The 17,852-nt window shown below is 32.7% G+C and overlaps 1 protein-coding gene across 1 annotated transcript in view; it reads left to right on the top strand.

Annotated features, from left to right (window-relative positions):
- LOC124536204 (EF-hand domain-containing protein 1-like) overlaps positions 1–17,852 on the top strand; it is a 78,569-nt gene that overhangs the window by 55,732 nt on the left and 4,985 nt on the right. The window contains exons 5-10 of the mRNA XM_047112693.1: positions 5,808–5,904; positions 7,266–7,353; positions 9,016–9,166; positions 11,474–11,543; positions 13,292–13,408; positions 14,482–14,704. Of these exons, the coding sequence (XP_046968649.1) occupies positions 5,808–5,904; positions 7,266–7,353; positions 9,016–9,166; positions 11,474–11,543; positions 13,292–13,408; positions 14,482–14,704 (746 nt within the window). The remainder of the gene's footprint in view (positions 1–5,807; positions 5,905–7,265; positions 7,354–9,015; positions 9,167–11,473; positions 11,544–13,291; positions 13,409–14,481; positions 14,705–17,852) is intronic.

Here is a 17,852-nt window from a genome sequence, read left to right on the forward strand (position 1 = left end):
TAACATTATAATGGATAAAGCAACCCTTCATAAGTAGGTGTAAGTCGCCCCATGAGAAAATGTCCCTACTTTATTCGTTGTTATGTACTATAAACATACCTCTTTTATTATGAGGATTTTACTCAATGTCATAAATAAATTCTATTAATAGAAACCCGCTTACTCGGTCTAGTTCCATGTTGGAGGCAATAGCGAGTGACTGTTTTTATTTGCGTATGGATTTGTTTGATTTTATTTTAATAGGCTTTCCATTCCTGTGTAAAGCTGTAATTCTTATTTTCTTTTTTAATACAGCTGTATAAGTTTGCTTTAGAGAAAACTTTGATTTAATATGCAATGTTGAATACTTTTTCTCTTTTAATTTCCGGAAAATCTTTTTTTTTTATAATGGAATTGGTAGCAATCATGAAGTTCGGCGAATGGATTGACTACCACCGTCCATACACATCATTTTCAATATAATTATAATATTGTTATAATGACATTATAAGATATAAAATTAAACAAAAATAAAATATTGTCTTTGAATTTGCGTTATTTTAAATATCTATATTTGCATAGATTCTTGATCCTATGATATCGAAATTATGATATGGTTACTGATTCTAACAAATATATAAAAAATGGTATTATAACATCAATTTCATTATCACTGAAATGTTATTTATAATATAGTGGGGGGGGGGCTTTAGATATATAATCTATCAACGTGTATGCCAAATGTCACAATGAAAGGTATAGTATATGTATATGTATAGTTAACGTAACCGTAACACATTTACAAACAAACTTCAATAACAGCCTGTAAATTCCCACTGCTGTACTCCTCTAAAGGCCTCCTCTCTGTTTGAGGAGAAGGTTTGGAACATATTCCACCACGCTGTTCCAATGCTGGTTGGTGGAATACACATGTGGCATAATTTCTATGAAATTTGTCAAATGCAGGTTTCCTCACGATGTTTTCCTTCACCGCTGTGCACGAGATGAATTATAAAGATAAATTAAGCACATGAATCAGAGGTGTCTGCCTGGGTTTGAACCCGCAATCATCGGTTAAGATGCACGCGTTCTAACCACTGGGGCATCTCGACTCACAAAAAAACTTACATCCACATTTATATTATTAGTTCGAATTGGTAGTTTAATTAGATTTTGTGTTCTGATTGTACAATTAATGTTATTGTTATTATAAAACACTTCAATTTGTGAAAATAAATAGTTATTTGGATCATGAAATTGTTGTACATATTTCAATCATAATTACCACGATGACAAGTTGTATGTTATTAAATTAAAATGATTTATCCACTGAATAATGATTGTACAATATCGAAATCGTAATTTAATATTATTAAATTATATTATGAGAATGATACGGTGTTAAACTATGAATATGGTATACATGACTATGGTAAAAATAAAATGCGAGTCATTTTTCTTATTTAATATTACTAGTCTCAATAATAACAACAATTTTTTGTGGCTTCAGTGACAACATAACATACCTTAACAAAATCCAAGTGAGTTTGTTAAGGTATGTTATTGTAACTTTTATAGTAATATGTATGTTTTTTTTACAATAAATCAATAAAGATTGCACAACATCACATACATTACTCTGGTCCCAAAGTAAGTAGCTAAGGCACTTGTGTTTTGAAAAATCAGAAGTAACGACAATACCTAACACAAACACCTAGTCCCAGGACAACATAGAAAACTAATGGACTTTTTCTACATCGACGCGGACGGGAATCGAACCCGGGACCTCGGTGGTGTGACCTAAGTGGTGTACCCTTGAAAACCGGTGTACACACTACTCGACCACGGAGGTCGTACTTTATACAATTACAAGAAATATGTATTTTATTTCTTGTAATTAAATATGAGAAAAATATGAAATAGCTTGTGGAGTAAATGCTAAAATCATATCGAACATATACCACAAGTATTGACATTTAAAAAAAAACTTACTGAGAAACATTGCTTATATTTTGCTGTACTTTGATATAAGATTGATTTCTCTTTCTTACATCAATGAATTCATATTAGAAATAAAAAGCACAACATTGTTTGACTAATCACCCCGTAAACAACGTTTATAGCAAAAGCCGTTACTTTCTTACGTCTGCCTTCTGTGGCGGAGTGCTTGTATAATTAGTTGATGTGTTTGTTCTTATTAAATAAATATCATTACTACGTCTAGACCCTGATTGTATTAATATCAAAATTTAGACGCAGAGAATGTATTTATTTAAAAACTAGATATGCCCGCGACTTCGCTCGCATTTGAATTTCGCAAAAAAAAAATAATGTTTTAGCGTAAATGATTCCTTATTAAATCAGTTATCTGCCAGTGAACACCTTATCAAAATCGTTCCAGCTATTTCAGAGATTAGTCAGAACAAAACGACAGACCGACAGACGGAAAAAATTGAAAAATAAAATGGTATATGTACAGTGTATATATGATATACAAACGCATTTAGTCAAAAGCGCTTATTTTAATATTACAAACAGACACTCCAATTTTATTATATGTATAGTTGCATGGTGCTATTGACTTAGACAGTGTGTTCTTTACATTTACTAAATTAAACATTACACATTCATTCCTACCGCAGTACATGTCTGACAGAAATTTCTCATTTCGTAACTTTCAGTGACAATACTTGTCAAGGCGGCTCACTAAATTAACTGAGGTCTGACGTCAGACAGTTTCAGTTAGCGTAGCACCAAACCTTATACCGTAATTATCACGCTACACCACTGTGTCGTGTTTCCTTAGCGAGAGGAGACAACGGAGGGTATTTTCCTCGTCTCCGCTGGTTCATAATGTATCGTGTTTACGACAATGACTCACCAAGTTTGCTACTGTAACTTTAAAGTGTGTCTATGCAACGAATTTCTTGCTTTAATAGCTAATTTTAATAATATCTTCCAATTCTTAGTGTTACTAAATTATAACAATGAAGTTTCTTATATAATATTAATATTTATCATTAAAAATGTTTATTTTAAAGTTTGTTTGTTTGCCTTCTATTTGTTTCTGCTTACCATTCATTCGATTTTGATGAAATTTTGATGACTTGTTCTCAGTTGAAAAAGGGTATTTTCTTCTTCAATGTAAACGTTTCTTATAACGATCGAAAAAATACAAACATATCTTCAATAGCTTGACCCATGATTGGAATCCAACTCGAGATACGAAGCCTTATTCGTCTATCTCTAGATCAACAGTTAATTATCTGTATTTACTTTTTTAAATGTGAAAGTAACTCTGTTTGTCTGTGTGTCGCTCTTTCACTACCAAACCACTAAGCTGAAATGTATGAAATTTGGTATGAAGCAAACTTAAACTACAGAAAAGACATAGGCTACTTTTATTGCCTGACACATAAGAAACCAATAACCCAAAACGAGCGAATCTGGAAGCGACTACTAGTAATACATAATTTGTTAATTAAACACCTGTAAGGTAACATGTATAGGTAGTATAACGCTACAAATAATTTATTGCACAATTATTTTTCTAAAACACGTCATGGAACGCACGGCAGGAATACGTGAAAAATATTTATTAAAAAGCAAAGTAATACATTAAGTAAGAATTAAATAAATAAATACTTAAGTTTGTTGACAAAATGATATATAACATTACAACACATAAAAATAATATAACAATACTAATTGACCATGACACTTACCAATAAAAAATATAAGAGTGTGAAATACAATTGCGTCATTTGAAATCAATTATATTTCCTATATAACATTATCTGAATATATCTTTGACGGATAAGATGGTCGGTAAACTTTTACGATTATTTCTCGTTTACAGCACGAGTTATCGTATTTTGATTCACCATTACTTATTCAAAATGACGTATTAAACTTGAACCCGTTACAAGGGTGGTTCTGTATAAATAAATCATTACATTTGGATTGGAGGTATTCATAATATACTCCTAACAGGGCAATCCCTAATGACCCCGTTCATTTTTTACATCCATTAATTATTGTAATATTCAATACGAATGGGTAGGAAAATTCAAACCTTTGTTCTGAACCAAGTGAGCCTTAGTTGATTTTTGTTTATTTTATCTGTATAATATATAAAATGAGAAGATCATTCTACCTCTTTAGTCCAATGTTAATGGATTACACAACAACAGCCTCTTAATTTCCCACGGCTGGGCTAGTGACTCTTCTCCCTTTGAGGAGAAGGTCTTAGAACATACTCCACCACGCTGTTCTAATTCGGGTTGGTGGAATACACATGTGGCAGAATTTCTATGAAATTAGACACACGTAGGTTTCACCTTACGTTATTTTCCTTCACCACCGAGCTCGAGATGAATTGCCTGCCTTGCCTGGATTTTAACCCGCAATCATCGGTTAAGAACGCGTTCTAACCACTGGGCCATCTCGAACGCAATAGATTACACATGTAACATAATTGATCTAAAATTTTCTGGTTTCTTAACGATAGTTTTTCAAAACAGCCTGGATTTGAACCCGCAATCAGAGACGTTTAGCCCTCTTGCCTCTTTAATTAATTGGTTCAAATATGCTGGCTTCCTATTATTTAATAATACAAATGCACCCCTTCATAGCGTGCCAACCTGATCGAAGATATTGTTACCGTATTTGAAAGCTAATCTTATTAAATTATTGGAGCGTTTTTACGAAACTTGGTTCGAACAATCAATAAAGGTTTCAACGAACTTGAAAAGTTTTGTTTTCAATAAGATTTTGGATCAAATTCTATAAATTTAAACTTTGATATGTATTTTCCCTGAGAACGACGAATCTGGTCTCACTTAGAAGGAAAACATAATGAACTTATTAAAATATATGTTATATACATATATTGATGCGTGTGTGTTGCATATGAAGGAATTGCCCATAATCGCCACGCTGGGCAGGCGGGTTGGCGATCGCAGGGCGTAGCTTCTCGCACCGGTGACGCTGCTGCCCGTCACCGGCCTGTGGTATTTAGCTACGCCTATTTTATTTGATGGTTATACCGCCATCAGTCGGTCGCCAGAGCCTCGTTTGCTGGGCGGCAGGATGCACAACGGGCAGGTTAGGTTGGCTTGGGGCACTAAGGTGTAGTTTGCACCCCATTACATCCCATACAGAGAGGCCTATGTCCAGCAGTGGACGGGTACGGGCTGATGATGATATATTGTTCACTATGACAAGACAGACAACTCGTTTCCCCTTAACGAAATCAAGCCTCAGAGCCACAAGCAGAACAGAACTCTCGAAAGCATTACAAATATGGCGACCATTTAAAATACTTATTTAATTACCAGTAGCCTCGTTTTATGGTGTTGGTTGACATGTGTCAGGCAAAAAAGTAGCCTTCCTTGGAGTTTATGTTTGCTTCATACCAAATTTCATCAAATTCGGTTCAGCGGTTTCGTCGTGAACGATCGACAAACAGACAGACAAAGTTACTTTCACCTTTACAATAAGTAGATAATAATATAGATTGATATAGAGTTACAATACTAAATATAAAATGATGTCATTATATACACATTCACACTTAAAGTGTTAAAATCAAAGAACGAGTTGTGTAACACAGGATATGAACCTGCAATACTCGGGAGATAGATTTAAAGTTATAAGAATTAAATATTTTAACATTGATTTGACACACCCGAAAAAAAAGGAGGAAATTCTCTATTCGATTGTATCGAATTTCCTCCTTTTTTGAAGTAATTTATAAACAAAACAATTTCCAATTGATCTTATAATATTGTGCATAGATAATATTACTATAGATAGTTTGTTTATAGGTTCAACGTAGCGTGGGATAACAGAGATGCTGAATACGGAGAACTGACTGAATACAAAATGTTCTACTTCTTGCAAGACGATACCATCGCTGTTAAGGTAACTCTTATTACTTTTAACGATGATTTTTACCGCATATCTAAAGTCATCTATTGGATTAAAACATGAAATTGCATAAAGAAATTATATTTTTTTCTCCAATCAAAATTAAAACTTATCCCTCGGTGTTACGGTTGAATATTGAAAGAAATACCGCACTGCAGGTTTTATCAAGGAATGAACTTTTATTTTTGCCCCGTCACCTATAATATCGTGTTTAGGAAAATGAGATTTTAATACGTAAAGTTAAAGCAGGTTAGTGAATTATGTAGACGATAATTATTTTTAAAAACAGCACATATTTTACTCGCTGTAAAAGTGTTTGACAGATAATAGTATTAACGAATTTAGGACCTTGGCAATAGATTTGGTAATATAACAAACTAAATGATGAAAATAATATTGTTCAATTGCATTTACATGGGGTACAATTATTTTCTCCGTTAATTATTATTATTACAAATTGTTCGACCTGAGATGTTAGATCGCGGGTTCAAACCCAGGGAACCACCACTGATTGTTCATGTGCTTAGTTTGTGTTTATAAATCATCTCGCGCTCGGCGGTGAAGGAAAACATCGTGAGTAAACCTGCTTGTGTCTAATATAATAGAAATTCTGCGACGTGTGTATTCCACCAACCCGCATTGGAACAGCGTGGTGGAATATGTATCAAACCTTTTCCTCAAAGGGAGAGGAGACCTTAGCCCAGCAGTGGGAAATTTACAGGCTGCTGTTGTTGTTTGTTGCTGTATTATTCGAAGTTTCCGTACCCATTAAAGCTGGAGCGATAAAATCTTTTGATGGCAGGGTAAACTTTTGCTCTAATTTCGAAACAATCCGGGCCCGTAGAAAATCAAAGCGATGAATATTTATTGGAAAGGTCGTGCGGAGCGCTCGAATTACGAACCTATACACATTTTGTTCGCTTGCGTCTATATCCCCGTGCTTACTCGATAACTTGCAGTACCTATTACTGTAACAGCGGATTTGTTAAGGGTTTGCCACGAATGTATTTCGAAATGGAATATTTTCTTCTGGCCTTTATGCTTTATATTCTAATAATAATTAGATAATCATACGATAATGAACGAGAAAAGAATAAAATGACAATTTAAAGGTTTTTAACTGTTAATTTCTTTGGAATAGCTTCGTCTGGTGACGGTTTTAAAAAAAGCAACAATTCAAAAAATGATAAATTATTTGACATAAATTTAAATGACATTCGAATTTTGACGTTTTGTTATTGTTCCCATAAATTAATCTTTACATGTAATTAACTTAGTTACAAAAAGGTCATTAGTTGGTACTGATTCTCGTACGTTATTTTTGCGAGTATAACGAATTTAATATATTTTCACAGGAGATACACGATGGCAGAGGTGGGAAAGATCCTTTCCCTCTTCTCTTAAAGAAGAGAAAACTACCCAAAGTGTGGAAGGAGAGACCATGTAAGTTTAAACAAAGAGTACCAAAAAGGCACTGCATACATTATTCTTGTAGCTATAAGTTTAGCTAAAAATGTTAGGCCATCATATTAATATATAATAAAAAATAGTTAAATTTTCGCATTCTCGACAAATTAAGGGATTTAGGGAGGCTGGAACTAAATTAAGATATACGTATATTTTTTATTTAAAATAACTATTCATTTGTGCGCAATAATTGGTTCAATAATATAGACTATTTATGATTATAGCCATCTTAATTCAATTTTTCATTAAAATTTTATATGTTTAAAGTTCCTAGAATTATCTAATCTAAGAAGCATTTTATTTTAATTTTTGAGCCTTTGTCGTAAATGTAGAATCTGTTTCGTTTACAAATAAGAACTTCGATTCTGAACTAATCGTTAAAAAAAATCCATGAATGTTTTTTATATGAAATACTCGTTTAACTGTATTGTTTCATTTACCATTCATCGTGTTTAATAACAATTAACATTAAATATATTACATTAAAAAATATACATACAAAATTATACACATGTGTAAACAATATATCTCTTTGTATTGTTCTTGTATTTGACTTAAACCAGACAGCGGTATTTTTATTTAAAATTTGGCTTAAATCCAAGCCAAGCTACAACATAATCCGAAAAGTTTAAACTCATATTCAAACAAGCTCTCTCAGTTTTCATTCTCAAAACGTTACTTTTAATCTTGTCGGTAAATAAGCTCAAGTGTTCATCGTCTACTCAAAATTTCATAGCGTAATCGTCTTAAGAGCATCCTATTAATATAAGTTTACGATGACTCGAAAGATTAACCGTACCGTGTATTTACCGAGATTTTAACGTAAGCAATTTCAAACATCTCATTTGCAAGGTAATTAGGATGTAGGTAGGTTGTATTGTTTAGTGGCCTAGCGTTTTCTCGGGTTAGCTCGAACGAAATGAAACATCGAATAGCTGTTCCGAGGTTCAAACGTACGGAAACTCTGCTGTGGCTTGTCAAAGTAACTAAATTGGAAATGTTGCATCAGTTTTATTTACGAACGACATTTTAGAGATTTTGCAATTTCATGTACGTTACTTGACTTCTTGCTATTTAAGAATAAATGAAGCAATGAAGTATACTACGTTAATTAACTTTAAATTAATTGAAGGCGTTAATAAGAATCAATACTGTTATCGTTTCATACCATATTGAGAAGTTTTTTATTATGTATATATTTTTAAAGTAATTCGTTTGTCACCGTCAAAAATTAAGTAGTATATTCTATGTAATAGAAATATTTTATATGCATAGCTTTTGTCATATTTAGACGACTTTGATCTGTTTTAAATTTAGATCAGGAGAAAATTTCGCAGTACATTGGCAGTATATTTTGCTAAAACAAGGAATTTTTATTATATATAGTTATTAATAATAAAAAATATTCGAAATTCAACTTAAAATTTAGGCTGTAAATCAGCAACTTTAGACAAAGCAATGTCAGTTAACAGTAAAAAAAAAGATAATAATTCTGTATCTGTAGATAATGAGAGCAAGCATCGAGCACACAACATCAATAATGCTACCGAAATTGGTTATATTCGTTAATTCGATACACGTCCGCCGTAGTCTGTATTTATGGCACTGATTAAGGCTAGCAGGTTATTGTTTATTCAGCATCATTCCCATCGATTGCTATGGAAACTACAGAGGAGGAAATAACCGAGTTCTATTCGCCGAGGGACCTGATTGTGGGAGAAACTGTGTTCGTTCTCGGCCGTCGTTTCCTGATATTCGACTGTGATAACTTCACTAGAAAATATTACAGGTTAGTACCCGAAGGATTATTCTTGAGTAATCGAATGAACTCGACATAACTCGACTCGAGTTTTAGGGAATCGAACGTTTTCAATATATATGTATTACCTTGATATTGATTGGACTACTCGTTATGTGTACCATTGAGATACATTCGATTGTATGATGACATTTTGTTTTCAATATTCTGTCTGACATAAAAGGGAGTCACGTTGATGTTCATGGTAGTTCTGGATTTCAGAATAATAGAATTACCAATAGGTAAAGTAACAAATCTTTATATAATGTAAATTTCGCATCACTTTTACATAATTTTTTTTTTTTTGTAATAAACGGTTCAGAAACTCAAACGGAAGTATTACATTTAAAAAAATCGATTAATCACAATAATAGTAAAAAGAAAATCAATTTTTCCTTAAATTAAAATACCGATTAAATTCATTATAAGCACATTATTCGATTTTCAAATACAAACAGATTTCAACAAGTAACAGAGTAAAAAATTAAAAATCACAAGATATCGTAGCGACGCTTCTTAAGGGTATTTAACTTCAAGCATTATTGATATACAGGCTGTTATTATTTTATTAAAGGTATAATGAGCTTGTTTATAATCAAAGAACGATTTAATTGAGCACCTCATTTAATTAATTTCGTCCGCAATGATGTACGTGTCGACTGAAGCCTGATAAACCTATCACGCTGTTCCGTTTCTAATAAGATAATACACGCGCCATTAGACCAAATTGCAACTAACCACAGTACACAATATATATTATGTATATCCGTTGATAGATTATATACTTAATCTTCAATACATTAAAATTTTGCTTGAAGCATGTTTATAATATTAAAAAAATAGTATCGATAATATTACCACAAGTAACACTCATTCGTAAGTTATAAAAATAATAAGAAATAAATTAAAAAATTTGTTCCAGTAAAAGTTTATTTGTAAAAAACATATCTGTAGATATATAAATATATAGAAATATAAAACTCGTGTTCGTATATACTATATATGGTCATATAAATATTTTTTATTTTGAATTTAACATTAAAAGCAAGAAGGCCATCCGTGTAAATTGAGATATGTGTATGTACAAGTATGTATAATATATGCGTGTAAGTATGTGTATTAATTTATGCATGAATTGTTTAAATATATAATAAGTACTTCAAATAATTTTCAATGTACGTTGTATGTGTACGATATAATATGTACTAATAGGTACTATATATTGTTATTTAGTTAACAATTTCGGACACAATACATCAAACACAAAAGATTATTTATTGTTATGACGTGTTATGTTTGACACTCGTTTACTATACCAGAAAATCTTGGATAACTATTGGATAAGTGATAGAGGTCAGAAAAACAATTTCCCTCTTTTTTGTTAGTCTGTTGTATACGAGATGAATTGTATGTATTTATATAAATCACGCTGAGATGACGAACAGTTTCGATAGCACTAATCGATACCGTATTTGTTATGGGTATTATTTTATCTATATTAATATTAGAAATGTGAAAGTAACTCTATCTGTCTGTTTGTCGCTCTTTCACGAAGAAACCGCTGATAATTTGATGAAATTTTGTATGAAACAAACTTGAACTCCAATAAAGAACATGGTTTATATTTACTTGGTGGTGGGGCTTTGTGCAAGCCCGTCTGGGTAGGTACCACCCACTCATCAGTTATTCTACCGCCAAATAACAGTACTCAGTATTGCTGTGTTCCGGTTTGAAGGGTTAGTGAGCCAGTGTAACTACAGGCACAAGGGACATAGCATCGTAGTTCCCAAGGTTGGTTGCTCATTGACGATGTAAGGAATAGTTATATATTTCTTACAGCGTCATTGTCTATGGGTGATGGTGACCACTTACCATCAGGTGGCCCATATGCTCGTCCGCCAACCTATATCATAAAAAAAATGGTTATTTTGCCTAACACATGACAAACAACGCCCTAAAACGAGCGAAGCAGCGGGCAACTACTGGTACCTCTATAGTCTATACACACATTGGTACTTCTTGACGTGAAAATAAAGTCGCAACATAACATTACCACCCCTTAATCAAACTCAAGCGAAAATGCAACGCATATTCAACTAGCTAGTCAAGTTAAATATGACGTTAAATTAAATTCCAGAGTGTACTTTTACATATTGAAATAAACTGTAAGTAGTTAGTATGACAGTAACAATAGGACGTCCTCCACAATTGAACTAGTCGGGGACGAGTTGGAAACTTTGTTCTCGTCACCGTCGCATGCTTTGGCATAGTTTAATGGCACACAATGTTACTGTTCAGGACAATGCTGAACATTGAACAGCCCCCTCGAATTGAGGTTCATCACGAGACGAAGAAGGAGTTTCCCAAGGTGAGTTAATATTGACCCAATATAAGTTCTTACTTCAGTGAATGAACACGTAGTTTTTTGGAAATACTAATTATGTTATTGAAAATATTTAAAAGTATTGAGCTGAGTTGGCCACGTGGTTACAACGCGTGCATCTTGACCGATGACTGCGGGTTCAAACCCAGGCAAGCACCGCTGAATATTCATGTGGTTAATTTATGTTTACAATTAATCTCGTGCTCGGCGTTCAAGGAAAACATCGTAAAGAAACCTGCATGTGTCTAATTTCATGGAAATTTGGCCACATGTGTATTTCACCAAACCGCATTGGAACAGCGTGGTGGAATATGTTCCAAACTTTCTCCTCAAGGAGAGAGGAAGTCTTTGCCCAGTAGTGGGAAATATACCGGCTGTTGTTGGAAAAGTCTTGGGTCTTTTAAAGCTGATGTTACTAATAACTTTATTATGTAAATTAATTTAAATATATTTTTATTATAAACTTTTCCGAAACTAGATACCGAATACGATTATGTAAGAGTCCAACATTTATACATATAGTTAAATATTAAAAACGATCACTGTAATGGCGTATCATTTAAAATATTTCACTTTCCGATAAAATATTGCAATGGTCAAACGCAATTGCATAAAGATTAAACCGCTGATCCGAATCATGTTTCCATAATTTTCAGCCGTCAACCACAAAGATGGGACGTGTATTCTGGTTTCTGACGACCTCATTCGTTATTTTATATTTATCTGAATATTCATACTATCAATATATATAAAAATAACACTGCCTGACTGTGTGTTGCCCTTTGACGATTAGAAACAACTGGACCGATGAAAACATAAGGCTGTGTTGCCTATCTAAGACTTTTTTACCTAATGACCAATCCGACGCAGGCAATGATATTCTAATAAACAGATATGTTATACCCATACTAAACAACAGAAAAAAGTGTGCCCACGCCGGGGACCGTTTATTTTACATTTCGTTACAAGTAAAAAGGATAGCTTGATAAAAACAATAAGTAAAAGGGATAACTAGATGTTTTAATTACGCAAAACGTATTACTACGTAATTATGATGTATTATGACGTATTACAACGTAAAATGACTAAAGGCAAACGTTCCAATTGGGACGTTTTCTAGTCTTCACTTTTTGCGCGTTAATAACATATCTGTTTACTAGAACATCATTGGACGCAGGTATATCCGACAATCACTATTATTACATAAGTCCTTTCGAATCATTTAGGACCTAAAGTACTCGTTTCAGAGAAGCCGTAAATAAATTTACGGGCTCAGGTTCACCTCCGTAGGTTCATATGTATAAGAAAAAACCGGAAACAGGGAGGATCATTGAAAGCTGACGATCGGCTTTTTATTAATTAATAAATGATAAAATCTCTCAATGAAATAATTAATTCATCAATCAAATATAATTGAAATCATTTTTTGATTCCTTAACATGGAATACGAATAAAATTGTGATGTCACAAAATTTAGCTATTTCATCGAAAGTTTAGAAAATATTGCAAATATTGTTCTACGGTTCCTTACTTTACTTTCCTTACTATATGTGCCAAATTAATATACTGTCTGTTTACTCTTTAGGTAAGTGACTGTGACTTATCCAAGATATAAAAAAGAGTAACTCTTGACCAGCGCCAGTTGATGTATAAATGCTATATTTATATTATATTTCATATATTTAGACTATGATAGTCTAGATAGACTAAATAGATTACATTTCTTTTTACAGAGTATTCCTCCTCATATTGGTATCGGCACTCCAGAGGACACATTGCAGTCCTGCTACGGTCTTACACCTAAGGCTCCTCACAAAGATGTCATCAAATACAACCTTAATGCTAACAAGGTAAGCACTGATTACATGATCAAAGTATAAGAATCATTCTTTCATTTCATCGGTCAAATTATATAGCATTGATTGATGTTATATTTATATTAATACTGTATTTTTAAATTTTGACAAAAAGTAGCTACTCAATTTTTCTTTTCGGTGAAAAGTTAAATTTCCTGAAACGCTCACTATAGTTGTTAAATGACGATTCAAATTTGCTTGTAAAAACCTACTTGAATGAAGTATATTCTGATTTGATTTGATTCGAATAATAATAATAATAAAACTCTTGAATATGAATTCGCTAAATTGTTCTTTAATACTTTACTCGATTATCTATCGAACTGAAGTTCGTAACATCAATACAAACTAATTTCTCTACACGTGAAGTCGAGTCATCCGACTGAAGTCAGACGCGAAACTCGCAACTGTAATCCATTTCTGAATACAATTAAATCGTACCTTGTCTTTATAAACACAATGTATGTAGTTCTGAATCAACTACGATATTATAATATCTCACATAATTGCTTCTACAAGATGAAATATTCCGAGAGACGAAATATTGCGCTTGCGACATTACACCCTGCCAGCTAAATACATTTAGGAAGCGAGTGTAATATAACTTCAAATGTTTATATGCTTACGAGTTTACGTTTAAATATTTTAACGGTTAAAATACGCAATCACTTGTATTCAAAATTAAAAAAAAAATTGTAAAGACAAACATTTATTATTCTACAGAATCCATTGTAATGATGACATACAAAACGAAAACAAAGTAAAAACAGTGTTGCTATACGTCAAAGCTCATCTCCAAGCTATTGAACATTTTGTAAAAATGTTAACACACATCGCACTCACAAAAAACTAATTTAGCACGATGTTATAGTTATATGTTTAGATGTTGTTTGGAAAAAAAATATTTATCCCCTTGTTTAACATACATTTCTAAATCCAAACAATATTTCGTAACGTATACACGAATAAACGTATGTGATACGTGAACATCGAAGATTGCTATATCTTTATTATATAAAAAGAGAAATGACATTTTTATTAAAACATATATGTTATATATTATTCAGTACCTACGCTACCTCTGTGAACTGGACTGGATACACCCAGAGGACAAGGGCCGACAGTTTGTCCTCTCGTACAGTCTCGCAGACGGTACCGTGAAGATTGGTGAAATACCGCGCCGTAATTCAGGAATACGAGAGGGAAAGTTCTTGAAATCAATGCTTTTACAAACGCCAGAATCGGACCCGAACTTCCCTACTTACTATACACCAGATAGATTTTACATCGGTAAGTTTTACTTTCATAAATTAATTCAATTGTTATGTTATAACATTTTTATTTTCACCCGCAAACTTCAGTCTCGTGAACAAGACATTCGTGGACAATGTCGTAATATCGAACACCACCAAATATAAATAAAAAACACGGCAAATATCCCGTGTTAAATAACACTAATAATAAAAATCCATTTTATTCAGAGAAACGGTTCAAAATACGTCTATTTTCGTATGGAAAATATTATAATTTTAGACATTATCTTTACACGCACTAAATTGGCATCACGTCTTGGCTATAATTTCTTCTTTATACATATCTACATTTCGAAATGATAGTTATTACAAATTTAATTTAATTATTTTAATCAATAAATCTTATTTTAATAATAATAGATGAATGCATATTGCTGTTGCGTGTTTCTAGCTTTTTGTCATTTAGCTTAATACTTCCAAATCAGATATACGTTTATGATATAGGTAGTCGGACGTGCAGAACCACCTGATGGTAAGTGGTCACCACGGACTATAGACTATCGGGCTTTAAGTAATATTAACCATTTCTTACATTTTCAATGCGCCACCTGCCACATGCATTTATAATTTGATGATAAGGTTAAGTCGTTAATTTGAACTTAGTTAATTTACTCATTACTTACGTATGCTACATTATTTTTCAAACAGGTTTCATAAACAATGATACACTCATCGTGCCTCCTAAAATTGTAATTATGTTCAATATAAATCTAGTAGGAATCAACAACTTCAGTATACGCGTACATAAGTCAGGTTTTAACAATACGATCACACGTTTTACTAGTTATTTATTCGTCAATTTCATGATTCTATTTCGAAATATCCTTTTTTTTAATCGAGTACTACAGGCAATATTTACGAGCTAATCTTAGGAAGTGCCGGAAATAATGTTAATGAATAATAATAAATAAATAAATTGTTTGTCAGAATAACTAAACTTATATTCATATATAAGAACACGTGTACTTCTCACGTGTGAATCACCTTGAATGTCACCCATATTAAATTTTATTTTTAAGTGTTTAGTGATATAAAGTCGATGGTGTAACTTTCACAATAAATAAATAAATTTAGTATTGAACATTGACGTTCTATCACTAATTGTAGCTTTCAAAAAATAACAGGCGCCGCGAGACGGTTCACCCTCCCATAAGAAGTTAAAAGATATTGCAACATATGATATTAATTTTCTTTTGAAAACTAAGATTAAAACTAATTAGATACGTCTTGATCTTTGAATCTGGAAGTATTATCATTTAATAGTTGTGATGCCACTTGATCTTTAAAGATATTTTAAAATTAGGTAGAGTAGGTACCTATAATATAATTTGGATTTGAAGAGAACATAAAAATGTATTGACTATTTTGAAGAAGGTGTACTTAGAGCGAATCTGGGGGCATGGCAGTGCCCAAGCCATGTTTCGAGCAAAACAGGCACGGCCGTACCATCTTTTCTCGAAGCGCTTCGCTGCTGTTTCGCCACCCCTATATCTTGGACGTGGTTAAAGATAGGAGTTTGGGTTTTCGGTGACGAATAGTAGGCATTAGAACAAGCTTAAGTTCGAAATTACATGCCAATTGAATTAATAGTTTAGGATTTAAGCAGCAGCAAGCAACTTTTAATTTGTGCTCATTGCCAAGTCACTATAATTATTATATAAAGAAAACTATTGATACAATTACTAAATGTTGATTTATAACTACATAATAATTTGAATAGGATTGGGCTTCTATGAGATCTCAAAACATTTTACGATGGATAGAATGCATCGAGAGACTTGGCATTTTTTACTTTTAATGTTTTTGGTGGGATCTTTTGTTTGAGAATAATATAAACGAAATAATAGTAAGTAGTTAATCTCTACTCGATGGCCGACGTTATAAAAGTTAAAAGCAGTAGCGGCGCAAGATCGAATTTTAATATGGGCAAGATACAGTTTGCGAGGCCCTTGTTTGTTTTCCAGTAGTCTGATCCCAATGGTATGTTGTTCTTTTTCAAATTTCGGGCGGGAGGCCTTGGCTGTTTGTTACAGTGGCGGCGTAAGATAGAAGAAGAATCTTAATGTGGGCAAGAGTTTGTGAGGCCCTTGTTTTTTAAAAAATTCGGGTGGGAGGCCCTTTGCACCCCAAGGCCGTGGGCGTTGGCCCACACTGCCCACGCCTTACGCCGCCACTGATTAAAAATTAGATACTGCTCTATTTTCTACCATAAGAACATTATTTGAATATGTTTTTAATGCACATTGCATACATGACATAGATAAGAAATACACAGTTTTTATAAATACACATAATTATGTACTTGTTTCATTATCAAGACAATGGTTTTAGTTAATAACGGTCATTATTGAAGTTTCTAAGTATAAGTTGAACATAAAAACAAGAATGTAATATTGCATATTCTTACTGTACACGGATATGCAACAATATTACAAAGTACAACGTACAAGTACATCAGTGAAATATTTTTACAAAAATAAAGGTATGCTAAGTGCTCATTGGTTGAAATTCGACTCTACTCGTTTTGAAAAAATTGAGGATACATACATTACATATATGTATGTAATATGTATGTTACATAAGTACATGATGTTTGCATGTTCGATTTTTTTTAGTAGTTCTACTTCTGTATTTTTTTATCGATTGAACACAAAACTCTTAATTGTTACCAAACATCGTCGGCTCCTAAACAGAGTCATTAAAATTAATATATTATCTGGTCATATTATTTTGTCGTTACATGATTTTACGTAAAACGAATTTCTTCCAAGAACTGTTGTGGCTATTTTATTTAAAAAAAAATAATCTTCACACGATTTTGCTATTTTACTTTTAAAAGTTTGTATTGAAAAAAAATAGCATGAAAAGCAATAACGTTTAATGCACTATTAATAAATTTCCTAATAAGGAAATACCACCACCAGTACCAATATGGCGGACATAACTTATTCAATAGAACATCATAAGCTCAAATTAGAAGCAGCGCCAGTTTTCACATTTTTGGGATGCAATCCCTGAGGGTTCATCTACTAACCTTCATTGTTCTAGTAGTGTGGAGTTGACATTATTTTTAAATTTATGATTTTAAGAATCCTTTGTCTACCAGTTCAATATTTGCGGGCTGT

The sequence above is a fragment of the Vanessa cardui genome, chromosome 2 (genome assembly GCF_905220365.1).
Source record: "Vanessa cardui chromosome 2, ilVanCard2.1, whole genome shotgun sequence".
Classification (NCBI taxonomy): domain Eukaryota; kingdom Metazoa; phylum Arthropoda; class Insecta; order Lepidoptera; family Nymphalidae; genus Vanessa; species Vanessa cardui.